Below are 27,889 nucleotides of genomic sequence, written 5' to 3' on the forward strand. Positions count from 1 at the left end.
TAAAACAAAATTTCCATTTAGCAAGTCCAGAATAATGTGGATCATGTATTTCATTTAAAAGCTTCTTGCAATTAAAACTACATATTACCTGCTTTTATGCATTTAATGTTGGCAGTACACTCGTCTACACTTTATATTTAGCTTCTCGTACTACACTAATCGCATCAGTACCTAATGGCCTTGTATACACAAAAGGAATGCTATTGGAAGGACATATGGTATGCTCCAAAACTTGCGAGTCATGTTACAGGAGACAGAAGCCACTTTGGTAGGGACTGAGGATCTGTTGAGGTTTACATGGAGGGGAGGGGGTAGTTTGGAAAAGAGCAGGACTTGGGCTACAGCAGGGATAGCTGACTTCCAGGCCTAAGGAGCCAAAGTCTTTGTAGTTCTCAGCTATACAAAGTATTCCAAGAACTTTGGAGAGCTGAGGAGGACAATGATGTGTAGCGGGAGTGCACAGGCAGGCAGTGGCAACAGCTGCTCAGGGTCCCACCTACGTGACAACCCTGGGCTGCACTGAATGTCCTCTTCACTTCAGCCTTGATAGCCCATGCTTGCTCATTTGCAGTTTCCCAGTGTAGGCATTTAGATTTATCCATCAGGCTGTATGTTGGCACATGTCACTGCAACTTCAAAATTAGGTAATTCTCTCTAATTTAGCAATCTGGTATTAGAATGACATTGTGTTTGCTGTAATAGATGAATAATTTGTTTGTTTCTGTTCTGCTATATTTTCCTGGTGTATTCTTTCACTCCATAATTCCTATCAGTTTTAATTTGACTGAATTAGAGAGATGGCTGGAATGTATATTTATTAGAAGTTTGAAATAACAGGTTCTCTTGGTCACCTGCTCATTTCCCTGAAGAATGATGTGTGTTGCTTTCCTCAAAACTTTGTTCTTCTGAATCACTTTTTTCTCACAGAACTGTGCTCAAAACCATTTAAAATTAAGGAACCATATTTGTAATTCTGGATGCACTTAGTTGAATATGGTAGGAGTGAGATGCTATTTTGTTGGATTGGTGTTTGCATGGCACAGACAGTATTCCCAGAAGCTTTAGAGTAAGGAGCAACTTTAACTGAGCATGATTTTAATGGAAGATTATTGTTAATGGAAGATGCAGTTGTAGCAGCAATCTAGAGAAAGGAACTTCAGAGACGAAACAGGTGTCTTTCCCCTCCTCTCTTCCCAAAGGTCTATCTGATACAATGAAAACCTGAAAAGATATATCAATATATGTGATTTTTCTTTTAATGGGAATTCCAAGAAGTATTCAATAGAAAGGATAATCTACTTGAATTGAGAAAGGTAGCTGGTTTTGTTGCAACATCGATAATTTTTTAGCTTTAGGAAAGTTTTATTTTTTGTGTGGGTGTATGTGCACGTGCTTCCCCCCCTGCCCCTCCCTGGGAAGAGTGTTCATAATCATGATCCACAAATGTGGTTGATTTCTTTACCAAGCTAGTTGTTGCCTGTCTCATGGTGAGGTTTGGATTCAGGTTCTGCATATTTAGCATACTGGTGAATTCAGATGTCTGTATGAATTTCTATAAGGGATTTCTTCATCAGCTGAAGGGACCTATTTCCTCTGCCCCTCTCCTCCCTCCCCGCCTCTTCTTTATCTGGGAGAAAGCTTTACAGGCTAGACGTGTGTGGACCAGAAAGATGAATCTACTGTGATATTAAAAACAGATAGCTCAGTAGATGTCCCTGTATCATGGGAATAGATTTTAAATTAATGGTAAATTAAAACTTCATCTGCTCTGTAAATGTATTCTGTCTGTTGAATAAGCTTAAAGCTGTCTGCGTCACTGCATCAATTTATGAAGTGAAATTGAAATACAGATACCTAAGCACAGACTTCAGAGATACCACCTCAGTATGATCTCCGAAGGCACAGAAGTAATTTGAAATGTTCTGGTAGAAGGAGTTATGTAAGTGACACATGTCATTACTGTGTGCATGGTGTAAAATTAAATGCATAAGCATTTAACAGACTTGTAAAAGAGTTTGATTATTGTTTTAAAGTGATTATTCAGGTTTTTCTGAACCTAGGATTCTATCTGTCTGAGAGAAAAACCAATTTTGCAGTACAAGTTAAAATTGATATTTGAGTATTCTGCAGTTTTCTAAGTTTTATATGTTCCAGCAACATTTCAGCAATTCAGCTACTTGCCAGATGTTAAGGTCTCTTTTCATAGGCAGACCCATCTAAAGGCTTTTCTCTCCTGAATGCTGGTGGCCCAGGCAGTTCTCAGGGGAGCAGCTCTGCTGCCTGGGCAATGTGCAAAGCCTGGCCTCACTATTCTGACAAACTGAGCCACAGCCTACAATGCAATTTCATTTACCAGTGTCTTAATTTAGTGCTTTTCTTTAAAGTTATTACCACTGTTGTGCTGTTGTCCCCAGTACAACTAAAACACTGATAATTATAGCAGATTTGTGTTTCAATACCACATAGTCCTCCCTAGTACCTTCATCGTGACTAAAAGTACTAGCAGACAGACTATTTAAAAACATCCCCACTGTCTGCCAGAATCTCCTGAGCTTAAAGGAAAAGTAGAAACTACTGAAGACCTTTAATACTATAATTGTATAGCAATTGGAGTCTCAACCACCTGTAAAAAGATTTAAAGAAACAACAAAACCTCAGCCATGTGTAAGCAGTTCTGTGATCAGTATATGGTGTAGCTAAATGTGTTGATTCTTTATGCAGAATTCTAGCTTTTTTTTAGGTTAAAAGGAAACCCAAGTAACCTTGTTCTGCTGAGGGATGTCCCGTACAAGATCAGGGATATAACAAGGAGAATACTTCATAGATGGAGATCCTTCTTGAAATAGTTACTGTGGTCTCTTCTGAGACTGCAGTGAAATATGTCCACAGTTGCAGGGCAGGGCAAAGGGTGTTTGATGGAGACTGAGCCTATGTTATTTAAAGCTTTATGGCTGATACTTTTCCCTGGTTTGCATGGAGGTGAATACATAATGCTTCTAGAGGCCAGATCATTATGTACTTACTTATTATTCTTTGAATTAATTGCATTGAAATACCCTACAGACCATAAATACCCAGAAATTAATTGTACATGGGGCATGCTCAAGTACAGTAACTTTTTTTGACATAGAGATGAGGCAAAAGGATGGACAATAGTTATGCGTTTTATTATTAGTAGTAGTAGTATGTTAATAGTAGTATCTCACAGCACTTTGTAAGTCAGTAAGAGAATCAGAGAAGACAGATGAAGTGACTTCACTGAGGTTATTCAGGAAGCAAGAAACCAAGAATAGCACTGAAAATGTTTTTTTTGTTGCTGTTATTGCTATATAGTCTTCTCTGTTTGCTAAAAGGAATTAATACTCAATCCCGTGCTATCTCATCCTTGACTTTCACTAAGTTTCCCTACTTCAGTATGTAACAGATACATACCTCAAAGGAAAGGTATGAAGGGGAGAAAATTCTGGAGTGAATTGGTGTGGGCAGCCAGCAAAACAAGTAGATCATTGCTGTGGCACACCCTGGAGGTATTCCCTGTTGAGCTTCCTGGCCTTTGAAGTGCTTCAGAGTTGGGGGCCCTGTGGGGAATAAACAGAGCTTGTACGTCCTCTAGTGTGTACTTTTCATGAGCCTAAAGGAAAAATCAGAGAGTAATGTAGACTTCTCAGTCTTCTATTAAAGTCTTTGTTTCATTAAAATTTTATTAGGAACTTTTAGATTGATTGAATCCTAGTTTGAATCATTAATTCATAGCTAATAACTGTGGAGCTCTAATTTCACAAGTTATCCACATTTTATCATTTGTGTGGTGTACAGAAACTTTTCTGTGTAATGTTTTCTTTTACTGGTCCTGTTCAAAACCTTTGGCACACTGCAGCTGGGTGCTATAGTGGCTGCAGCATATAGAAAGAGAATACATCTTCCATTTAATGCTGAATACATTCTGAAAAATTTGGGAAGTCATATAAGGTCAAAAGGAGTGAATGCACTGAGAGAGAGACCTGACATTACTGAGAGAACTGAGTTACAAAACAGCAAATATGCGTTGTCTAAATATTCCTTGTTTTTCCACCCTAAGAGGCATTAGTTGAAACACTTGCGTAAGTGAGGAAACTATATGTTTTTGCGTAAGGCTGTTTGTTGCACGTAGAAAGCTTAAAGGCTTTTAAACAAAGACGGTCAAAGGCATATCTAATATTAAATCAGTGACTGATAAAAAATGTTGACTTTACTGATAGGATTTGCTATAGTTCCATTTTTATTTAGTAATGAAAATTTAATTGCAAAGTTACAGATGAAAAGTGTATTATCAAGGCTTGAATATTAATCCCTTGATAAGGGATGGATGAGTATTTTTTCATTTGATATTGCCTTTGACTCGTCTGCTTTGTGATGTTCTTGTAAGGCTTTGCACAGTAGCCACTTGATTAGCCTGTAATCCAGTAAGATCAAACCTGTCCATGTCTTCTGCTTTTTTCCCCAAGTGCCACAGCTTGTTCCACTTGATGTGCACAAAGACAGCATAGTTTCAGAGGCTATAGGTGAGGAGAGCATGCCAATTCTTTTTTAATGTGTCTTTTCAATAATAATTGCAATTTAATAGTTTTTTCCCTTTTGGAAATGCCAAAACCCCCAAATCACATCACTCCAAATTATTTGTCACTTTTTGGTCCTTTCAAATCATATGACTGAGTACTTTCTTTTGTACTAGCAAAGGGAGGTGGGAAAAAGATGCATTATATAATCTTATTTTTCTGTAAGGCCCAATTTCCAATAAGCACTCAAACCATCTATGTGTTTGGCTGTTTTCACTATGCAACATAAGTGTTCTAAGTAATTTAGGTCAAGTTAGTTAATTACTTCTGTCCTGTGCAGTTGGTTAGTGCACAAAACAAACTTGTTGCCTTTTTAAGGGTCATTTTTTGGTCTTACATTTGTGATTACACTTAAAGTTGTGATTTATTAATATTGAAAAGGGAGAAAAATGGTTTAGTAGAGCCATCAGAAAGTTGATTGGGCAAAATAAGCATTTTTGTTTTGTTTGCTGCTTTCATGCTCTCTTCCCCTTAAATATTTAGCTGTGTAAATGCAAATTTATAATTTTTGGTGTTCCACTTCATACATGTTCTTCTCCATTGGAAGGTGGTGAGAAAGAGACCAAAAAAAGAAGGAGAAAGAAGGGCACTTCTCTAATCTCGCGTGTTTTTTTTTCTTTAAAAGCTAAACTTCAACAAAAATGTGGTCTGAAATGAAGTGCAAGGAGTATAGTATCAAGGAGGACCAAAAGACATATGGAAGAAGCTGAAGAAGTATCATGGGATTGACTGGGAGACAATATGCAGGCACAAATTAAAACCTTGTAACAGAGGTTATTGACACTTACATTGCCACAGGGCATCAGCTTGCTCGGTTCAAAATAGGATTTGACATCCACAAGCATGCTAGGCATTGTCTGAATTGTTAAACTGAATTTTGGGCTGGATACTGAATCTTTTATTTCAATGCTTGTTGGTTTCTAGCTACTGGGGGAAAACAGACTTACAGGGAAATTATTCCACACCAGTGTACAGAGCAGTTTTTAAATGCCAGTTCTCGAGTGCCATTGGTCACAGTGTGAGACTGGACCCCAAAATGCAGGGGTAAGATAAAGTATTGCTGTGTTCCTTGAAGATTTGTCTAAGGCTCATTTTTTTGATATTTTCATAAGAAACATTTATGAGGGCTGGCTTTCTAAAGGTCCTAAGCACCGCTCATTGTCACAAACCCCTATTATCTATCAGAATCCTGTACTCTAGTCATGCAAATACATAAATAAAATAATACTAGGAACAGTTCACTGACAAACAGGCATTGTAAATCTGTGTTAGAGCTTATTGTAATGGCAGGAGTTAGAAGAGCAAAAATCAAATAATGAAACTTACTCTAGAACTCAAGTCTTGCATGCCATGTTTCAGGCTTTAGTGTATATTCATGGTTGATTATAGAAACCCTAAAAATAGGGGCATATAATGGAAAAGCTGACAGATTATGAACTATCATGATGGTAGCAGGCACTGCTATAATTAGGCAAGCATCTGAGTAGACAGTGTAATATGATTGCCATGTTTATACCCTGTGCTGGAAGGAATGTTTGTTAATCTGCACAATCCTTTTAAATGAGTTGGGGAGCAAGAGTCTGTGGAAAAAGATGCTGAGGTTTATTTCATGTTCAGGCTGATGTGCATGTATAACAAAAGACAACAAATACTTGCAGGATAATGGATAGCTGTTTAACTGCATAACATGTTATTATCTCAGGATTGAGAAAAAACCATCAGAATTTACCTGAAAACATCAGGCACTGTGCAATTCAGCAGGAGAAAACATGTGAAAAGTTTTCTGTCTTTACATTATAAACAGAACATGGTTGAAATAGTTTTTATTTCAGTAAGAACTTTTCTTTCCTTCTTTTTTAGGCATTTAAATGCTCCAGTCAAAAAGTCTTTTTCTCCTATTTTCTTTTCGGTGTCAAACTGCTGTTTCTTTTGTAATTTCAGAGGTCAGAGCCCAGCTGTTTCTGAATTTAACTTGCTCCTGAAAGCATATTCTTTGGAAACTTATGGTGTTGATCCTCATCCTTGCAAGGTAACGGTTTTTCTTTACTAACATCTAATAAAATGTTCTTTTTACTAACATTTAGTAAAAAGCCATTAATTGAGTTGATTTAGCCCTGGTTTTTATCCAGGCACAAATAGGGAGTAATTTATAAAAGAACTTGCCCTGGAACTACATATTATGTTTAAGCCTTGGAAGAACATGGACTGGTTGGCATTTCTACGTCAGTCAAAGGAAAGGTCTCTCCAGAGGAAGCAGAACATTGTAGGGGAATGTGGTAGAGTGTCACGACAAAAGCTTTGCTTATACATCATAATTTCTTTGCATTAAATGCAAAGGTTTCTCTAAATATTCCAGGTGTGAAATATTTTGTGTTTGCCAAGATTTTCAGGATTCAGTGTTACTCTGTCCGGAAGATGCAACAACTGTTAGTCCTTGGCAGATTAGTTTTTCAAACACCATCAAAATATGCACATCTTAGGAAGAACAGCAAACCAAATGTACAGAGGGAAGAACTGGGTATGCATTTGCATATTCCTCCACTTTGCTATTTTGTGGTTCTTTATGAGAAGGTGATTTTAGTTACCAGTTCTGATTATCCCTTACACCTGCATTTTTAATTACTTGTTTTTATCTGCATAATCTGCAGTGTTTGTTTTTAATGTTACTTGCTTCATGTTTTAACTACTGCTTTTACTTTGGCTTGTATACCATCTCATTTAGTGGAACAGCAGTGCTGTCCAGTTAGCTGTTCTGGTGGTGAGTGCCCTTAAACAGTCAGCTCTGACATGAAGCTGCATCGGATTTCATATGTACTTTGCTAGGAATGGTGCTCCTGTGTGAAATACAGGGTCTGGTTCAGAGCCCAGTGAGGTCAGTGACTTAGTAAACTTCAGTTCAAAACTATACTGCAGATTTTCACAGGGCATCTGAGAGACAGACTTATGTTGGCACTTAGGACAAAGTCAAATCTGGCTCAGAATTTCCTCTTTACCTGTGTGGCAGGGCTTGTAGTGTGGGGGCATGCAGATGTTCATGGCCCATGCCTAAGGAAAATTTTTCAGTCTTCTGGAAGTGAACTGCAAAGTAAGGTGCTTCCCTGGCTCCTTACGACATGCTCCTTCCAGTGCTGTGGCTGCTACTCCAGAGGCGCTGCTGTTTCTGTTCCCCCTTATTTTATTTGTGGAACATAAGACACAATAAAGTTGACTAACTTTAGCAAGGTGAGGGTCTGGAACTTGGGATGGACAGGAAATCCAGTTAATACAAAATTCACTTGAATCATTGCTCAAAAACTATAAGCCAGAACTTTTATTGTGGAATTAAAAATGTAAAAAATGGTCTTTCCTATTTGAAAGGCAAGTATCACCATATGTTCTTGTTTGTACTCAAGAGTACTTGCTTATTGTAGTAAATGCTGTCTGTCAGCAGTACTTCCAACACAACATCTCACAGGGAAGCAACGTATTATGAAATCTTAAAAAATATCAGTGTTGAAGCAGATATGAATCCCTGGTTTGTAGTTAGTCAGCATGTTAAGAATAGCACATGCACAGAAGTATGTTTTCAACAAAATTAGTAAGTATACCTAAGGATTCGCTGCTGTCATCAGCTACAGGTAGATGGAAACAAAGCATAAGATGCTGTTAGTCATGAGGCCTGTATTGCCAAGAGCAGTCTTTGTTCTTTAGAAGTGTACAATTTGAAGGCAAAATTTATTTTGAAAAGGAAAACAAAATGGCGGTAATCTATAGTGGCGTAACAATTTATGCTATCAGTAAGAAATACCTCACTGGATGAGGGGAAAATTATGTTTCTTTTTTCTCTTTCAAGGACTCAACAGGGACGACTACATTTTTAGGATTCACAGCTGCAGGATTTGTAGTTTTCCAGGGGAATAAAAGAATTCATTTGTTAAAATGGTAAGCATGTGAAGTAAGAGTAGATTAATATACAAGAGTCTTTTCTCCTGTGTCTTCCCTTCTTCCTACTATCTTCACCTGCATTTGTTGTCTTTAAGATGAACCAAGTGAATATTCCTTCTCTTGCCCCATTATGTTTCTGTTTCAAAGGATCTTAGATGAGAAGTAGAATAATAATAATTTGATCTCATTCTTCCTCCAGTGAAAATTATTCCACTGGGTGCATTAGTCAACATAATGCAAAAATGCTAAAATTGAGTAAGTTGATTTTTCAACTATGCTGTAAATCACCAGTGAGGCTTGTTGGCAGAGATATCTGGAAGAGTTTACAAGAGTCCACCTGCATCTTTACTTGACTCTTGGAAATGTTGCTATTTTCTCATTTAATAGCCTCAATTTGAAAACTATAAAAGAACTTATTTGGTAAGCGGAGGAGGAGGTGAGAATGCCTTTGAATTTTTATTTTTTAGCGTTTTTTTTTAAAGAAGTGGACACTTATGCAATTGTCCTTGCTTTGTCTGGCTTTCCTTTTCTGCTTCTGCAAAACATTTGACTTAATTGGGCAGCTACAGCCACATTTGAGGGAACGGTAAAACTGAGCTGCTGCTGGTGCTGTAACAATAGCTGGGCATGCCCTCAGCAGTGTGCTGCAGAGTGAGCACAGTCATGCTCAGATGTCGATAAAACTCATTTTAGCCCTGCTGCTTAACAGATGCCCACAGCAGTTACTTAGATGTGGCTGCTCCACCTCAGCGCTCCCAGCCTGTCTTGTGGGAACAAGACGGGCGGGAGGTGAAGAAATGGGGAGGTAGTTTTTTGTGTAGAGCTGGACTCTTTGCTGCATGTCCATAGAACTCCCCTTGATAGTTGACTAACCTGAAATCCTCAGAGGTGCAAAGTCAATGTAGTCCTGTCTATACGATTCAGTTCCCTGTGGAGCTCTGGGGACATGTCTGTCAAATACCATCCATTTGTGATCCTGGATTTGTACTGTAGTTTCCCTAGGGTTAATTTCAGGTAGCCCTAGTCACAGTGCTTCAGTGGTTTGTGCTTGTGGCATAAGGACAATGTGACTGCAACGTCAGTCTACAGTGCAGGGAGGAGAGAATAACACTTGCCAAGGAAGTATCCACCATACAGTGGGAAATTAGTTTCTCAGCGCTTAGTTTTTCATGTTAGTTAAGGATAATGTGTCCCTTCGGAGATCTCTGTGTACTCATTTAGTCCATTGGCGTGTAAACCAGGTACAAAATGCAATAGTGATGGAGGAAAAGCCATTAAGCTGTCTCAGTGTTACACTGGCCATTGGAAGTTCGATCTGGTTTATCTGAATTTATCTGAATGCCATGTACTGCTCCTTTCATTTCTGAGACCTAGAAGTGAGTGCTAGTAGTTTTAACTGATATTAGCTGAAATTTGCACTGCACAGTAAAAATCCAAACTAATATTTGAGATTTTCTTTTCAATGGAAAAGCTTTCTCAACTGGAATGATTTTTTGTTGTTGTTGTTTAATGTTAAAGCAAAACTCTTGTTCTAAAGTTGCAGGGCTAGCATTGTCCTTGCCTCCAGAATCATTCCTATTTCAACCATCTGACATCCAAAGTCTTTAGAGAAGTTTAGAAAAACTACCGTGTCTCCATTTTAGCTGTGGTAATGACAAAATTTCCATTACAATTTAAGCAGAGGCATCACATTGCCTTTATACGGTGCACCGCTATTCCACCTGTAGACTGTGCTTTCAACCTTGGTTAAATTAAATTTTGACATAGGTTTGCAACTCACAAGGCCCCATTAATAAGTGCTGTCAAACATTTTCTTTTTCCTCCTGTTGTGTTCTGTCTGTAAGTAGCTAGTTACTAAAATGTGTGATATGAAACCACAAGTAAATAAGGATAGAGAAAAGAGTATTTTCTTTCCCTCAATTTAATTACATTATATGTTCCAAGGTTTTAAGATAGAAGAGGAATTACAGACTGTGTGATAAATAGAATGTAAACATCAGCTTCTGCCTACTTTTAATTTCCTCTTCATTTTCCAGCAGCCAAAGTTAATACTTTGAAGGTGCATAGGGATGTAAAGAAATACTCTGGGCTTATGTTTTCAACTCTAAAGAACATTAGAATATTAAATACTTTTATGCTATAAGGTTGTAAAACTTCTGTTGAGGCTCTTTGTCATTTGACAGCCTGCTTGACTTTGGGAATCAAGGAAACTTGCATGCAAGTTTCTACATACGTGTAGAAATGGGTTCTACATACCTGTAGATCTATCTATTTTTCCTATACTTAAATGATTTTTTTCTTTCTAGGTGTGATGTCTATAAACTGAAATTTGAAGGGAAGACTTTTTATGTGTTTGGAGCTCAGAAAGAGGTCAGGTTTAATATTTTCAGAGAACTTCTGTATACGATTTAGAATCAACTAAATCATAACATCATTTTTTAACTAAACAAACTTCTAAACAATCAATAATTGTACTTCATATTGTAACTACAATATAGAATATGAGTGAACAAGAATATTGCTGTTGTCAAAAGAATGTCTAATTTGCAAAGGGTTGAGACATTTCTCACTTAACATTCATGCAGTGCTGTGTTGATTGCTCATGGTTTTGGTCATCTGTGTAGTCAAGTTTTAATGGATTTTAAAGTGCTAAAGCTGTACCTACCCACTCTAAAGCATGAGTGACATCTGTATATGATTGAAAATTCAGGTGAACATTGATACCTGGATCAATGTGAGGTATTTTCAGCTAATTACAATCATGTCCTCAAATATTGGTCAGCTGAATAGGCTGGAGTCTGTCCTATGCAGTCAGGAGTCCTGTCCTTAGGCTCTTGCCATTGAAATTGTAGAGATTTTTGCCTACAGGATGCTATAATCAGTTCTGCCCCTAGGGCAGAGTGACATAGCCCAAGGTTACTGCTTTGGATGCAGTCTAGGTAAGAAATAGAAAATGAAGGAAGGAAATAACGCCAGAGGTGTCAGGGGCTGTTTGTGTGGTTGCAAGGAGGATTTGATGGTAGGACATAGGGAACAGGGAGAAGTGGATGGTAAGTAGTGCAGCAACTGTGCAAGGTGAAATATTGACTATAGAGACTTCCCTCTTTTGATTTTGGTGTGAATACAGTTGGTACAGGTTTATTCTACAAGCCACTTGTACATATGCTCTTCTCTGTCACCTCCAAGCATCCCCTTGTATTTCTGAAACAATTGCCTGGGCAGCTTAAATATCAGTTACGTATTGGTTGTACTTCTGTGGGTGAACCACAGAGCAAGGCTACTCAGGAAAACTTGGTCTTCAGTGTATCTGGTTCATGATGATGCCATCAGGTACAGCTACTTCAGTCTTTGAGAATTCTACGTTTTCATTACTTTTATTTGCCTTCTTTTCCTTTCACTTAGAAAAAGGCTGTGCTGTCATTCCATACCTCTACACCAGCAGCCTGCAAGCATCTTTGGAAGTGTGGGGTGGAGAACCAGGCTTTTTACAAGTATGTAAACCTGAAGTGATTATAGTAAAAGTAAAAAAGTGTGCATGTGAGTAGAAGGTTGTTTAACGTGAAATGTTCCATTTAATTAACAGAATTCAAAATGCAGACAGAAAATACGCAAGCTAATGAGGAATATTATTTAATTTCAAGCCAGTATTGTAAATTGTTTAAAATCTGAATGAGGCAGGAGGGTTTTGGCAGTGAATAATTACACTTCTTCCAGCACACTGGTTTTGCTGCTCTGTAGTGTGATGTTGGATGGACATGGTACTGCACTTGTGTCTGGGAACATAGTTGTTAATCTTAGACCTGCTGTTGAATACCTTGAGAATGAAGGAAACAATCTGTTATACTTGATTCTCTGGGCTCTTCTGCTGGTAGGTGATGTTCTCCCACTTGAAATCCAAGGTTTAGTAAGAGTTGATTAAAAAAAAAAAATTCTCTGAAACGGTTTAAAAAAGAAAAGAAAATGTTCTTAGATACATTTTGCAAGTTGCCAGCCATCTCGTTTGATTTTTTTTTAAAAGCCTTTAAATTGTCAAGAAAAAAGGAGTGTCTTCCTCCCTATTCCCTAAAAGACAACTTGAAAATAATTCCTCATTAAAAAGCTCTTATTGTGTTCCTTTTGCCCTCTGTTGACTTTGTTAGATCTGTTTATTGATGCTTCCCTTTAGGCATATAGCTTTTATTCTTCTTACTTAGTCTCTCCTTACAGCATCTTGCATATTTTATAAAAATTATTGTTTCTGTGTTGGAGCATAACAGCACCAGGGGGCTGCTGTAAGGGTGAATAATAACTAAGTGGGAAGAATGTGTCTTCTAACATGGATGTTAATGACCTGCTTTATTTTGGAGAAGATTCCCTGTTTCATTTCAACACTGGTACAATAACATATCAATATAATCTATTCAATTGATATATTCAATGAAGAAACAGGAAATATGAGCTGGAACAGTACAGCTGTTAATTCTCTATGTTAACAACTACTGTGTTTGAGACTGAATTAATAAAAAGATTATCAGGAGTGCTTTCCATTGGAAGTAGACATAGTGCATGGTGTTTGAGCAGGTTTTTTTTTATATTTCTAGAAATAAATAGAATAGGAAATAATTCCCACCCAAAGGAGAGAAATTAGTGCTCAAAGTAAAGATGTCTGAGGGAGACTTATAGGAATATCATCTCTCTACTCTTATTGTTAAATGGTTGTTATATTAACTGTTTGGGTTTTGGTCACAAATACATGGTTGTGGTGGGTTTGGCTTTGATTAGGTGCCAGATGCCTGCCCAGCTGCTTTCTCACTCCCTCCTCCACAGGTCAAGGGGAGAAAATACGATGAAAGAGGTTATGGGTTGCGTTAAAGACAGAAAGATTGCTTACCAATTCCTGTCACGGGCAAACCAGGCTTGACTTGGGGAAGGTTAATTTAATTTGTTTCTCACCGTCTTGCTCTATTTTAAAGTGTCAATAAAGGCAAAACTAAAAACACCCCTTCCCTCTTTCTTTCCAAGCTCAACTTCACTCCTTCATTTCTGACTCCTCTATGTCCTCCTTGCCCCAAGCAGTGCAGGGAGAAGGGGAATGGGGGTTGCAGTCAGTTCATAGCAGTTTCTGTCTGCTGCTCCTTCCTCCTCAAACTTTTCCACTGCTCCAGTGCCCTTCAGAAACTGCTCCAGCACGGGTCCTTCCCATGGGCTCCAGTCCTTCAGGATAAACCTGCTGCAGCATGGGTTCTGCTCTATGGGCCACAACTTCTGCCAGGAGCCAGCTTCTGTGTGGGCTCTCCATGGGCTGCAGCTTCCCTCAGAATATGTCCATGTGCTGTAGTGCAGGGTCCTCCATGGGCTGCAATGTGGATATCTCCTCTGCTGTGGACCTCCATGGGCTGCAGGAGGACAGCCTGCTTCCCCATGGTCTTTTCCATGAGCTGCAGGGGAATCTCTGCTCCGGTGCCTGGAGCACCTCCTCCCTCTCCTTCTTCACTGGCCTTGGTGTCTGTGGGGCTGCTTCTCTCATGTTTTTTTCTACTTTCCAAATGTCTTCGGGCACTACTGTGGGCTTATTTCTTTAGCATGATTGCTTAAAATTATGCTTGCCTGTTTCAATTTTGGTGGGTCTTAAAAGAGGACTACTTTAGTAAAATGAAGATTGGTAGTGATATTCAGTGGAGAGGAACCTGGCCGATAGATTGGAAAATAGTAATGGTTAATAAGCAGAGTGCAGAAAAATAACAACAATCCTCCAAACATGAAACTGAAGCCAAAGCAATCTGTAAATAAAGGCTTAGGATAGTAGTTTTGAAACAGCAAAAGTTTTCATACATTTCAGAGAAACTGAGTTGTACTGAGTGTGGACTGTTGGTTACTTAACAGCATTAGATAAATCCTATTTATGTTCTGTATGATAGCAACAAGGTATTCCAATAAGATTAGAACAGAGGTAGCCAGGTTGTGTAAATAATTCATGATAATGACACTTTGCTTTAATTAGATTTCGTCCTCTCCTCTGCTTAGAAGAGCTTGAGACTTGGAATTTAAGATAAGGTCATGATTGCTTGGCATGTCTTGAAAAACACTTTTAGTCCTGTCTTGATCCAGGCTCAGGGTTGACTGTTGTGATTATTATCAGGTAGATACAAATCATAGAAAATTGCTTACTAGGGTCTGGGAATGAGAGACTCAATATGAAATCAATTTGCCATTTTGAAGGCAGAGAATGTCAAGGTGATGGAGTGTCTGGGATACTCTTCCATGATCTTTGTGATAAAAGACTGTGATAAAAGGTTGCTGTGTACTTCGTGATTAGAGAGAAGCAGTAGGATATGACGTAGACTATTAAGGAGTTGACTGTATAGAGACATTGGAAAAGCAACTATTTTTGGAGGCAAGTGTTACCACTTCTTTATTATTTCTTTGTTTTACTAGTGGGGAAGTGAAATAGCCATATCTTCCCACAAACAGGGTGGTGTTAGGGCAAACTTGTCCTAGGGTCTTTTGGTGTACCACAGTCTTTCCTTCATTCTGTGAATGAGAGTCCCTAGAGATGCAGCAAGTGTCTGCATTTAATTTTCTTGCTTTCCTATCCAGGTAATCACTTGTTTTATGTTCAGTTTTTCCATGCTGTCTGAATTGTTTTATGTGTGCTTTATATTGTAATTTGTATAATGGCCTTAAAAAAAGTTGGAAAGACCAATTATTGAGTATTACTTTGTAGTATAAAAATAACAAAGCTTGTAGTTTGCCTTGTTCGTTTTTGCTTATCATGTTCCTTCTGTGCTGAAAATGTGACAGCCTCTGTTCTTTTTCTTCAAGGTATGCAAAATCCAGTCAGATCAAGACCATGTCCAGCAGCAAGATATTTTTTAAAGGCAGTAGATTTCGATATAGGTGGGTGTTTCCTGTTTCTTTTTCATGGTAAGCCATTTCAGAAAGTAAGAGAAAACATCAGTAATTACTCATGGCAAATTGAGGGATCTTCCCTCTTGACAACCTGTTCACACGTGTCCTAGTTTCAGCTGGGATAGAGTTAACTGTCTTCTTAGTAGCTGGTACGGTGCTATGTTTTGAGTTCAGTATGAGAAGAATGTTGATAACACTGATGTTTTCAGTTGCTGCTAGTAGTGTTTAGACAAATGTCAAGGATTTTTCAGCTTCTCATGCCCAGCCAGCGAGAAAGCTGGAGGGGCACAAGAAGTTGGCACAGGACACAGCCAGGGCACCTGACCCAAACTGGCCAACGGTGTATTCCATACCATGGGACGTCCCATCCAGTATAGCAACTGGGGGGGGGGGGCGGGGAATCGCTGCTCGGGGACTAGCTGGGTGCCGGTCGGCGGGTGGTGAGCAATTGCACTGCGCATCATTTGTACATTCCAATCCTTTCATTATTGCTGTTGTCATTTTATTAGTGTCATCATTATCATTATTAGTTTCTTCTTTTCTGTTCTATTAAACCGTTCTTATCTCAACCTATGGGTTTTGCTTCTTTTTCCCGATTTTCTCCCCCATCCCACTGGGTGGGGGGGAGTGAGTGAGCGGCTGCGTGGTGCTTAGCTGCTGGCTGGGGTTAAACCACGACAACACGTAATTCAGGTCAGGATTAGAAAGATTTTCTGTTGTCTCTTTAGCATCCTGGAGGCTTTGTACAGACTTCTGTCAAAGACCAGTTTCATGAGAGCAGTGTTCCACTTTTGGTGCAGTTTCTGTAAAAACAACGATACGTGGCCCGTGCAGAGACCGTATGCCCTCTGTAACTGGGCAGTTCTTGACCAGGGGTGCATTAGTGGGATAGGCCAGTCTTACTCCTAGTGTTCTACTACAAAAGGTTGCTTTTTCTTCAGTAGCTTTGCAGAGAAATGGTCAGCAGAATTTTTAATCTGGGACACTATATTCCCACTACGTAGGATTTTTTTTTTCTTTTTTTCTTTTGAATGTAACTTAATTGTTCATTTATGTATAGTGTTTGGCATGTAATGAGCTCATCTTAGTATTTGCTTGAATATTTATTTCATGTTTTAATGCAGTGGAAAAGTAGCCAAAGAGGTGGTGGAGGCAAGCTCTAAAATCCAGAGGGAACCTCCTGAAGTTCACAGGTATGTCTTGACATTCAATATTAAAGTTTAAGGACTAAGGAGGATTATTGTTCTCTACAGAGAAATTCTCTTTCCTTTACTGTGAGATGTAATGGCTGTCGTTCTAAGCTTCCACAATGGGGCATGCAAGCCTTTGGAAATATGTGTTGCCAGTGTTACAAAATTCTGACAATGCCGTATTGTCTCCTGCACAAGGGAACTTAATCTGTGCTGCTTCGCAGCTGGGTTTAATCAATCAGTCAGATAAGTAGCTTATATTATTTTCTGTGTTATGACATAGACTGTTATTACATGATCCTGACAGAAAAGTACATTCTCATTTCATTCCTAGTTCTTGCCTGGTTTTGAAAGATTCTGTGTTGTGTAGGTACATGGGTATGTTTAACAGTATACTTGATAGTTTTTGCATAACGCAGTCGGATTAAAAAGCAGGAAGTTCATTCAGTAAAAAGAAAAAAGATCAGACAATCTTTTTTTTCAGAGAAATATTTGGCTTGTTAGAAATAAGCAGCTAGATTTTAAAAGAAAACTAATGCTTTCTGGTCCTTGGCACTCATTGTAGTGACAATGAAAATTGGTAAGAACCTAATTAAAGTCCTTCAGAAAAGAAGAAAGAGGCCAGCATGAAAAAGCTATTTAAAAACTTTTTAAAAAGGTTACTGAACTTTGTGAACATTCTACAGCCATATCCTTATTTTTATTGTGATTTTTTTTTCAGGGGTAGGATGTGTGTGTTTGGTTTATTTTTGATTGAATATGGCTATTCCATCTATATTTGAGAGAAAAGTGGATTGTCTTTACTAAAGGGTAGGAATATATTTGCAGCAAATATTTATAAATATGTTGTGCAGCCCTACTATGTAATTAATAGTAAGGCCATGCAGGGATGCTTTTGAACATGCTTTTGCAGATTACATTTTAAAATGGGGTAAGTGACAGTCTCGAATGTGTTGACTGAGAACATGGAAGACAGAGTATAGGTCCATCATTGAGGCAGGGTAGAATACTTGGGCACACAAATGCATTTTAAATGAAAATAGTTACTCACATAAGGAAATAGCTTATTGCCTACTTCCCATAGTGTTTCTTTTTTCCACAGTATAAGAAAGAGTTTTAATGTAAAATTATTTTTTATCTTGTATTTTGCTTTTCTTTGCTTTCAGTATTTAGTGTATTTTAAGCATATTGTTTAAAACTCGTAGTGTACATGAAGAAACAGATCAGAGGGCAAATAAGGTTATAGAGCAACTTCATATGGATTTAACACCCATAAATAGTAATGTATATTTTTTATGATTAACCTTCTTAAAATGCTTGCATTTACAGTATAATGGTAGCTCCAAGTTTAGTTTCTTAGAAAGACTAAGAAAAAGTCTAATGATTTCAAGTGTTTTTATAGTGCAGGTTTTGAAGTGGGAGACAGAGGTAGATAGCTTCTCCTTCTAATAGCACAAGTAGGCAAAAAGCAAATTTTCAGCTCAAAAAAAAAGCGGGCTTCAGAAGCACGTTACTCTGTGAAAGAGGATTTCGGGGTGGGAAATGGTAGTTTTTTGGATGCAAAACTTTTAGAGGAAATTATATGATTGAAGGCAAATATACATATATATTTAAATATATATAAAGTTTTCTCTCCCTGTCCTCCCTTCCTCGAAGTCAGTTCAGTGGTGACATGGCTGCATTGAGAAAGAAACATGCAGTTGTGAGGAGGTTACTCTTCAGTATCTTTGTGTTTGGATATTACACTTAAAGCACTAGGGACTGAAAATCTGTTGGAGTGTGTAGTCATATAGCATTAATGTGGTGGAGAGTTCTGACAAATGCACACTGAATGATTTAATATTTTGATTCCAGGGCATGCCTGAAGGAGACATCTTTGTAAATAAGCATGGAGTAGGAGCCTTATGTGTGCTCCTAGGCACTTCTATTTTGGGGGTTGCTTGATAGCTCTTTACAGCAAGCACAAAGATCATGGGGGTGCATAACAAGCCTGTGGAAGTACTGCTGGGTTGCAGTGATTGTAATTACAGTAATCCGAGTGAAAAACTTCTTTGGAAGTGAAAATTTAAACTAAATAACTATTACAGACTGCTCACAGAATGCAAATGAGGACATAAGTAGCTTTGGGCATACATTAATGAGCAAGGAATCATGGCAATTGAGCAAGAAAGCTTGTTTATCCCCACAGAATATTTAATGATATGTAATGTGACTTAGAGTAGGACATCTGTGTCCCAAGTTTACATAAATCCTCAGCAACACACAGTCCCTTCTTTTCACTTGCAACAGGTGCTTTGTTCAGGTTGTTTATCTATGTGGAATTGTAAGTTGAGTCTTTGTGCAAAGTTGAAATGCATTTTTTGAAACTTCCTCACTGTACCTATGTACCATTTGAAGTCAAGTAGAATCCTCTTCCTTTTTATCTTTGCTTCTGTCAAAAGTAAATATTTTATAATGTAATGGTTCAAATTTATTGCAGGACTCTTGCTTCAAGGCCTGTATCATGTAAGTCCTAGTTAACTTATTCTAGAGAGCCATTTTATATTCTCAGTAATATGATTTTAGCTAATGAGCCTCATGACTGAAGCAAATCAACAGCATTCCTCAAACTTTCCTGAGAAAGTTCAACACCTGCTACCAGGAAAGGCTGTTAGAGCCAAGGAAGACAAGAAAGAAAACCAGCCTGAGCACCTGGAGGCATGGTGTAGAGGCAGTATCTGGTGTGCGTGAGAATAAGAGCACTGTGTATCTGTTAACTGAAGGGATACGGTTGTTCTTGCTTTAGTCTTTAGTCTGCAGTGCTCAAACCATAACAAATCCTTTACCCAGTCCCGGAGGCAATGGAACAACATGAAGAAAATTATTTGTATCCTCTCTACCTTCCCCTTCCATGAAGCCAAATACTGATGTGTGCTGTGCAGTGTGGAAGGAACAACACACTGAAATCCTGCATAAGATGAAAAGGAGTCAGGCTGCGTAAAGAGAAGTAAACCAGCACAAAACTTTCTCTTGCAATTCAGATATTGAAAGGTCTATATCTGCTGAGGGTGCAAAATAACACGGCTGAAAGCAGCGTTCAGTGTGCAGAACTTGTTATGATAGCTCAAGGCCTAGTGTAATTTATGCAAAACAATTCTGAGATGAGATGTATTGAACTGCAGTTGTTTCCTTGTGAATAAACTGATGCTGTTTTCCCCCTTCTTTTAGAACCAGCATTACCCAGAGTCGCAGCTCTCCCTCCTTGAACAAGCAACTCATAATCAACATGGAACCTCTACAGCCCCTCCTTCCTTCTCCCTGTGAGGAGGAGGAGGTTCCTTTAGATGAAGGTGAGTCACTTACCCAATTCCTGCCAAACACTACCAATATTTATTCTAAAACATATGGAAAAAGCTGTGTTACTGACTCAGCGATATGGAAGAAATCTAGTAATTTCCATTAGAAGTACACCATTAATCCTCTGCATGTCATACTGAGAAATGATCACTAGCTCAAGGAACAAGCCTCATGTGAGATACATAGTGAGGAGCTGTTGAGCCTTCTGTTTCAAAAATCTTTTTTTAGATTGTCAGGTGAAAGGAATTTAACAGGAAATAAATAATCTCAACATAGCACCATTTTACTAAATAGTAACTGCAGTTACTCAGGAGTGAAAACCAGCAATTTACAGCTAGGTATGTTGGTTTCCTTCCTTCCCTTTACTTTTGTATTTCTTTCTTTCTGTTCTAAAGTTAGGAAAAACTCTCTGCTAATTTAATTCCATTGACAAAAAGGGACATTATTTGAAGCTCAGCTAGGAAAGATTCTCTGCTAATTTAATCCCACAGACGAAAAGGGATGTTATTGAAGATCAGTTTGAATGCATTTTGTAGAACAAGGTTTTCCATTTATTTGTTTGTTCCTTGATATTTTAAAAATTGCATTCAACACCTGTCTTTTGAGATCCAGTTGTTACGAAGAATGGTATGAACATCTTAGCTATCTTAAATGAGGGTAACTGCATTCTTCCTAAGAAGAAAGGAAGCCAACCAAACAAAACTTAACAGTAGTTCTTACTTGAGATGTAGTGAGCTAATTGTTTCAGAAGTTGGGAAATATGACCTCTGCTGTTGCTTTGTTGTGGTCAGTTAATGGGAAGCAGAAAACAGCTGAGCAAATATGTTCATTTTCATGGGAGTACATCCTAATTTCATTTCATAGGAGTCATATGAACAGGTTTTGTTCATTCTTCGGGGTTTCAACACTGAATGTAGTAAGAACAAGGTGAATTAGATTATCTGTGTACTTAGCTTATTATAATAAGTAGTAGTAGCTACATGACAGGTAGTTAATTTTAACAATTATGTTTACCTCTGCTGTGAAATACCTGCATCTGAGAATTCACTTTCTGGCAGCCAAGTACCAACACTGTGTTCCTGCTAGGCAGTTGCCACCACCGCAGAGTAACAACAGCTTGCTGCTTGTAAAGCTGCTGTGCCACACTTACAAATCTAAGCAATGAAATCCATTTCTGGAAACTGCTGACTTACTATTGCTATACGCTCACCAGAGAGTGATAGTTTCAAATGTATGTATTACATAAGTTTGAAAGTCGTGTTTCCTTTTAGTCAGACAGATTGTTGTTACTACTACAATTTAATAGAAATATTTGCTGGTGGGTTTCCTGTAGAATATGTTATGCACAGTTAAATACCACCAGCTGCTAAGTTAACAGTATTTAGCTCTTTTACATTATTTTTCTGCAGTGAACTTGGCTATATTATAAAATTGCAGCTTGAATTGATCTCACAGCTCTCTGACGCTGATGCTGGCTCTCTTCCCCACGTGCACTCAATCCAATTCTGTGGATTCCCATCTTCTTGCACCAGCACTTATCAGAGAGGTTTGGGCAAGGTCCTGTGCAAGGGCAAGGGCAGAAGCAGGAGGTGGGGAGAGGGGAGGCAGCTAGCCCTGGGACTGACTCAACTGCATTGGGAAACTGCTTTTATTGTGCTACACGTGTGAAACAGCCTTGGCATCTCTCTAAATGTCGAGGCCTGAGGTGGGGGTGGACACCCTGGGGTGCTTTCCAAAGAGCCTGCAGATGTTGTTGAGAGCACGGTGCAGCCCTGACTAGGTCAGATCTCCCTTTGCTGCATGGGCTGGCTAATGCAGCTTCCAGCACCCATGCTCATATTTCTGCAAGGTGCTGCCGTATGCATATGGATGTTCCAGCTGCTGATGGCTGAGACCTTCACACTGTGCTGCACTGTGCTGTGTAGATCGGCCCAACCAACTTGTTGGCAGACCTGGCTATAACAGGGCTGTCAGCTGTGCATACCTTGCGCAGACTCAGGAGAGTGCACACCTTTGTCTTTTAACTGAGCAAAACGTACTTCTTAATCTTAAAGTGGCTTTATATATTATGAGCAAAACACATGGCCAAAAATATGATGGCCTCAGTGTCTTGGGTAAATACTTCTGCTTCCTGAAAATTCTGGAGAGATGAACTCTGAGTTGGCTGAGCCTGGGTGGTATGAAACTGAACTAACAGAAACTGGCAGGTGAGAGGGAAGATTTTGTGTCAATTACTTGGTAGTTGCTGGGGGACAAAGCCACCGGAGATGGTGATAGCAGAGTCTGCAGGGGATTTTGAGCAGCTTCAGCTTGCCTTGTTGTCCCTAAGATAATCCTTTCAGATGGAAAATAAACACGATGCAATCAAATATTGAAAAACAACTAAAGCCCAGCCATTCTCCTGCACGAAATTTCATCTTACAAATCTACTCTGGCTGTCATGCTGAAGTGAAGCTGTCCTCCAAAAAGCCTGAATTGTCCAGTGGTTTTGCAGACATGTAAGAAAGGGTGTGCTGACTGAACATGGTCATAAATGACCACTGTTTGTGGGAAGAAAGTTACTGTATGCCCATGATATCACTCTAATAGTTACTTTAGCAGTTGACACTTATGCAAGAGGATTTGAAAACAAGTAATAGCATTTTATTTTTTATTAGAATGGCAGGCAAAAATATCCTGAGTTTGTCTATTGGTGTCTCATTCTTCAAGACGCAATTCTTCAGTCTGCACTTAGAGGCCGTATACAGCTGTCCAATTACTAATTTAAGCACTTAGATTTGAATTGGTATTTTTACTTAAATGTGCTTTTATTCCTATTTTAAATTATAGTTATGTAAGTGACTTACCTAAGAGATTGGCCATGAGCCAATACATATTTTATCAAATTAAAAAACTAATCCCAAGCCCTCATGCCTTAGGTTTTGCTGGTCATCTGTCGGTGCTTTGTTGCTACTGCTTAAGATTTTTCAGGCTTTCACATTCCTTGTTGCTGACTCTTGTTTTGCACCAATGTCCTTTCTGTCTCAGGAGGAGGAAAGAGGCATGGTAGTGTAAAGATGCAACCGTAAAATTACTGTCGTGCATAGAAGGTTATCACATGGAATTAGATTTTACATGTTTGAGTGTCAGGTATGCCTGGAGAGATCATTTGAACCTAAAAGACATTCTTCAAAAGGCACCTAGCTACAAAAGTTTTAAGTGTATCCAGAAGTGTGATTGCAAAATTCATCTTCATCACAGATGGCCAAATTAGGTCCTTCTGAATGGTCCTATTATGCCCTTTCTGTGGTCCTTGCTCCATATACAGTTGAACAAATTATATTTCTTTTGGTAATGCTATAGGAATTGTGTGGCTGCCTTCTTTCACCCTCTGGTTTGGTGGGACAGATTATTGCCTGTCCTGATCACTTGGCAATTATTTTGCAGATGGTAGATCATTGTCTTTGGATTTCCAAGCGCCAAATGCTATCAGGGCTTCACTTATTTGCATAGTCCAATTAAAAAAAAAAAAAAAAAAAAGGCAAAACCATACCTCTGAATCACAGGATATTAATGTGGTTTTGACAAAGTAATGAAAACTTCTTTTAAGTCACGTGATACTTGTGTGCTCAGGTTTCATACATGAATTATTTTCCTGGTGACATTGACTCTTGCTTTTGGAGCAACTAAAGTGAAAGTAGCGTGCTTCAGTCATTGTATTGATTGATCTACCTTGTACTTTATTTTAGAAAAGAGAGAGTTGATGGCACAGACTCACTCTGAATTTCTCCTGTTTGAAGTCCATGTTCCTCAATTTTTTCTTTCCCAGATTTACACATTTTTTAGATGTCCTCATTGATCTTTTAAGATTTTTTTTCTTATGATGTTGTATGCCTGTGCATCTGAGTTGTGTATGGAGAGCTCTTATCCTTTAGCTAACTTATTTTTGTGTGTCACTCAAGTCTAAGAAATATTGCATTAATGGCAATTAATTGGTGTGAATGATATCTTTACTTATGTTTACTTTATAATGTGGAGTCTTTGTTGCATCTTATACGCATGTATGGGAATGAGCACACACCAGCTACTACCAGCCTAGTTGTCTGTGTGTGTGGGTTCTCATCTGTGTAAGCTTTTGTTGTAGAACAAAGGCATATGGAGCTTTTGTGGGTACAGCTTAGGCAACAACGCATGAGAAATTGGCCACTTATGAATAATAGTATGAATAAATATTAAAAATATGCTAGTAAAATATGAAATAATGTAAAGTATCTGTTTACATGTTACATTTGTACAGCAAGAACACTGTAACAGGTAATCTAGTCCACTTTTTTCCTTGGGCACAGCTCAGTGTTGTTACATTTAATTTTTATTGCAAAAAAAAATTACTGGGTTAGTGCTAACTGTTTCTCTGGGTAGAACTAATACACAGCTTGTCAACAATTGTATTTTTAAAATCATACGTGTTGTACATGAGACACAATTTATCTTAATACATCAGAGAGAATCATGAAATGTCTTGTGTCATATAGCATCAAACAGCTTTTCCCTGTGAAATTAGCAGAAGCAATACTCCTGTGTGTGGGTATATGATATAAAAAATTGTAATATGTAGGAGTTCATCAGATTTCTTGATAGCTTTTCTAAATAAAATAACAATTCTATTTTAGATTCCTGTGGTCTTCAGAGATAATTAATTTCTTCTAATATTCCATTAAACTTCGTAGAGGCCAAAGTGAGCACCCTTAGTTCAAGTTATATGTAATGGAATTTTCTACCATTTTTTTGGTAGTTTTTTAACATTGAGATAGTTCTCTTATTTATGGAATAAAGTCTGGTCATCTTAAGTTTCTCCCATTACTGCGCACTTTGTCTTGCAAGTTTCTGGCAGTGCCCCAAAGAGTGTTCTGGCCTCAGGAGATCTTAACATCACTGCATGCGTGATTGTGTCTGTGTTCAAAAAACTAACTTGGATTTACAGTGCTCTAACCATGTAATTGAGCCCTACAAGGTCTGAAAACAACTTGTTTACAAGCAAACCTTTCACTTCAAGATAACAATACCAAATGCTAACAAGAATTAGCTCTGCTAGCTTTCCTTCATAACTTATTTACAAATTCTCAGATTTCCAGGTGTTTACCATCCCATGTGTCTATGAAATAAGGTCACTACTTTTGTTACAAACTAAACAACATTTCCCCCATCACCATAATAAGGTACCTCTAAAATCTGAAGACAGGTGATATACTTTCTTTTCACAAATATGTTAAAATTGTTATGCTTGAATAGATATTTCCTGTTCACTATTTTCACTGGCTGGGGAAGGATATTAGTTTTGAAGAGTGTTTTATTAGTTTTAGTTTTCTGGTTTTGAGAGGGGATTGTTTTTGCTTTTGTGAACCATACTTTCTGATTTTAAGAGAAGTTATGTAACCATCCACTGTTTTCTGCCTCCTCTGTAACGGGGCATGAATGCTAAAGGTCTCTGTCACAGTTCCGACCAGTCATTAGTCTTTCAGCTGTGTAATAACTAGAGTAGCAATTTAGGAAGGAGGAGAGTGACAAGAGCTGCAAAACCAATTAGTTACTGAGAGTAGACCCATCGCCTTTCTGGCCTTCTTCTGCACATAGAGTCCCAGGCAGCTCTGCAGGAGAGAAGCAGGCTCCTTGTCTGGAAAGTCCTCTCTGAAAAACATCTTCCAACCACCATGCAGGACATGCTGCCATTGTCAGCTCAGGCAAAGTCTTCTTTCTCTCAGGAGACAGAGCCTGTTCCTTGCTTGCTGAGATTTAGTAGTAGAGACAGAGGGTTGCTGACTGAGCTGCAAGATTTCAGCATAAATCTCCCTTAGTTTTGTATGCATGGTTTGTTGGCAGTGACTTGAAATCTCACAGTCATTTCTCTTTTGCATAAGCATGGTCACATGAAGCATAATTGATACATGTTTATTCATTGACATGAGTGTGCTCCTGTTGGAAATCATTCACAGCCTTGTCCAGGTGATGCTTAGGTCCTCGATTAGGCTTTCCTTTGCGTATTGAACACATTGGTGGTTAGACTTTTGTAAGAATTGGTGCTTTCCAGTTTTTGTAGCTGTGTACACAGTGAAGGTTCAACCCTTTTTAGTGAGATTTTAATGATCATCTTCTGGTTGCTACAACAGTTATGAGAACAAAGATGAGAACAGCAGACAGAATCTTGTGTCTGAAGTGGTGACAGCATGGAGGTAGGAAGCAAAAGGGCACTTGATCTTTCCTCAGACCCACAAGGAAGTGCTTGCAGAGAAGGAAAGGAAGAGAAGAGTGTTTGCCCTGCAGGAGGAAGGAGCAAAAAGGAGCACTGCTGGATATTCATACTATATGGGTGAGGCAGGCAGGGGAAAGGAGCCACCGTAAAGATGCTTTCAAAAGCTCCACTGAAGCAGATGTCTTTCATGAGAGAAATCACTTGGTGTAAAATACACATTTGCAGGACTCTCTCCCGTGCCCCCTACCTTTCCCACATATTTGCATGCACATCATTGACATTATGGTGCAGAGGGAAAAAGGACATCAGATAGATGTGAAGACTCAGGTGGCACAACAAGTTGTAAACATTAAAGGTAAGTATTCTGGGAAGTGAGAGACTACATCCCCACCAGTACACTCCTTCCAGTTTATCTCCTCTCTGTGGTTTCAGTGGACCCAGTAAGAGCTCCTTTTCCACTAGGACAGTGTGATGCTGTGCATGTGGTTGCATTCCAGCTGGAGCAAGCTATCAGCAGCCAGCATATGTGTGTCATGCCTTTTTTAGGAGCCTGCAAATCTCTGTTTGACATGGACGGGGAATTGCCCAGCCTTCTGAAGCAACACTTCTTTCTGGTGGATATGAATGTGTCCAATAGTTGTCCACAAATGGGAACTGGAGTACATATGCAAAGAGAGACATTTTTCCCAAACTTAGGAAATTTCTCTTCTTGTTTATACACAGGCAGGTCAGCTTTGATTATAGTCTTGAAATGAAAGCATTTTCATCTCATTGGCTTGCCTTGTGACTAAGGTTTGTAACCACAACATAGGATTTTTACTTTTGTACCTATACATTTTCTGCAAATATTTCCCAGGCAGTGGTAGGGAACTGACATCAGTGGCCAAATTGAAGCTCTCCAGAAAAATAATGGCCAGTGTCATTTTGTTCTGTGAAAAACAGACCCTTAATGCTTGCCTTTTGTTTCACTGCACTACATTTTGATGCCTTGGATATTTTTATGCTTGTGTGTGTGGTTCAGCTGTTATGCTAGCAACTGCTAACTGAGATGGATGCTGTGGAAGTTTGTATTGTACGTTATGAGGCATTTGGAAATGTTTAAAAATAACCTCTCATTCTGTTCCCTACTGGGATATTTTTGTTGGCCACGTTAGAAGCTTGTCATTTGATTCATTGAGAGTGACTTGTGTTAGTCTCTTAAAACTCAGTGGGAACTCAATAAAAGGTCAAAGCTGGTATGGGCTGAGCCTTTACAAGACTTTGAGAAGAGGAACTAATAGTCAAAATGGTGAAATGTCTTGTAAAAATCCAAACCAAGAGAAGCATTCATTTGCGGATGGTTAACCACTGCAACAAGGAAGTATGCATTCGATTACTTCGGCATGGCTCCAAGATCACAGCCAGAAGGGCTGGTAAATTTACATTTCTTTTACTCAACCCCCCCCCCCCCCCCCCCCCCCAGTTTGTTATGCTAATAGTGGTCTCTTGGAAAGGAACTGTACTGTGAAAGACGATGTTACTTTGAGTATAGCAGAGAATAAGGATGAATTACTGACAGGAGCAGAGTTGCAAATGGGGAATGAATGAGATTAAATTTAAACAGCATTTGTTGTAATATCTTACATAAATTGTGGATTTATTTGTTAACTGCTAAGAAATGAGTGACTGGAATTTTGCCCTTGTGATTTTCTTGGACTGAGAAGGAGAAATACTTTGCAACTACGATAACT

The 27,889-nt window shown here is 38.7% G+C and overlaps 1 protein-coding gene across 6 annotated transcripts in view; it reads left to right on the plus strand.

The window, feature by feature from the left end:
* Positions 1 to 27,889, plus strand: part of FRMD3 (FERM domain containing 3) — a 152,727-nt gene that overhangs the window by 113,222 nt on the left and 11,616 nt on the right. For all 6 annotated transcript variants that reach the window (XM_030004863.1, XM_041120968.1, XM_030004864.1 and 3 more), the window contains 7 exons: positions 6,537 to 6,624; positions 8,428 to 8,516; positions 10,826 to 10,889; positions 11,922 to 12,010; positions 15,321 to 15,395; positions 16,532 to 16,600; positions 19,805 to 19,926. In XM_030004863.1, the coding sequence (XP_029860723.1) occupies positions 6,537 to 6,624; positions 8,428 to 8,516; positions 10,826 to 10,889; positions 11,922 to 12,010; positions 15,321 to 15,395; positions 16,532 to 16,600; positions 19,805 to 19,926 (596 nt within the window). The remainder of the gene's footprint in view (positions 1 to 6,536; positions 6,625 to 8,427; positions 8,517 to 10,825; positions 10,890 to 11,921; positions 12,011 to 15,320; positions 15,396 to 16,531; positions 16,601 to 19,804; positions 19,927 to 27,889) is intronic.

This window comes from Aquila chrysaetos, chromosome Z, assembly GCF_900496995.4.
Source record: "Aquila chrysaetos chrysaetos chromosome Z, bAquChr1.4, whole genome shotgun sequence".
NCBI lineage: Eukaryota > Metazoa > Chordata > Aves > Accipitriformes > Accipitridae > Aquila > Aquila chrysaetos.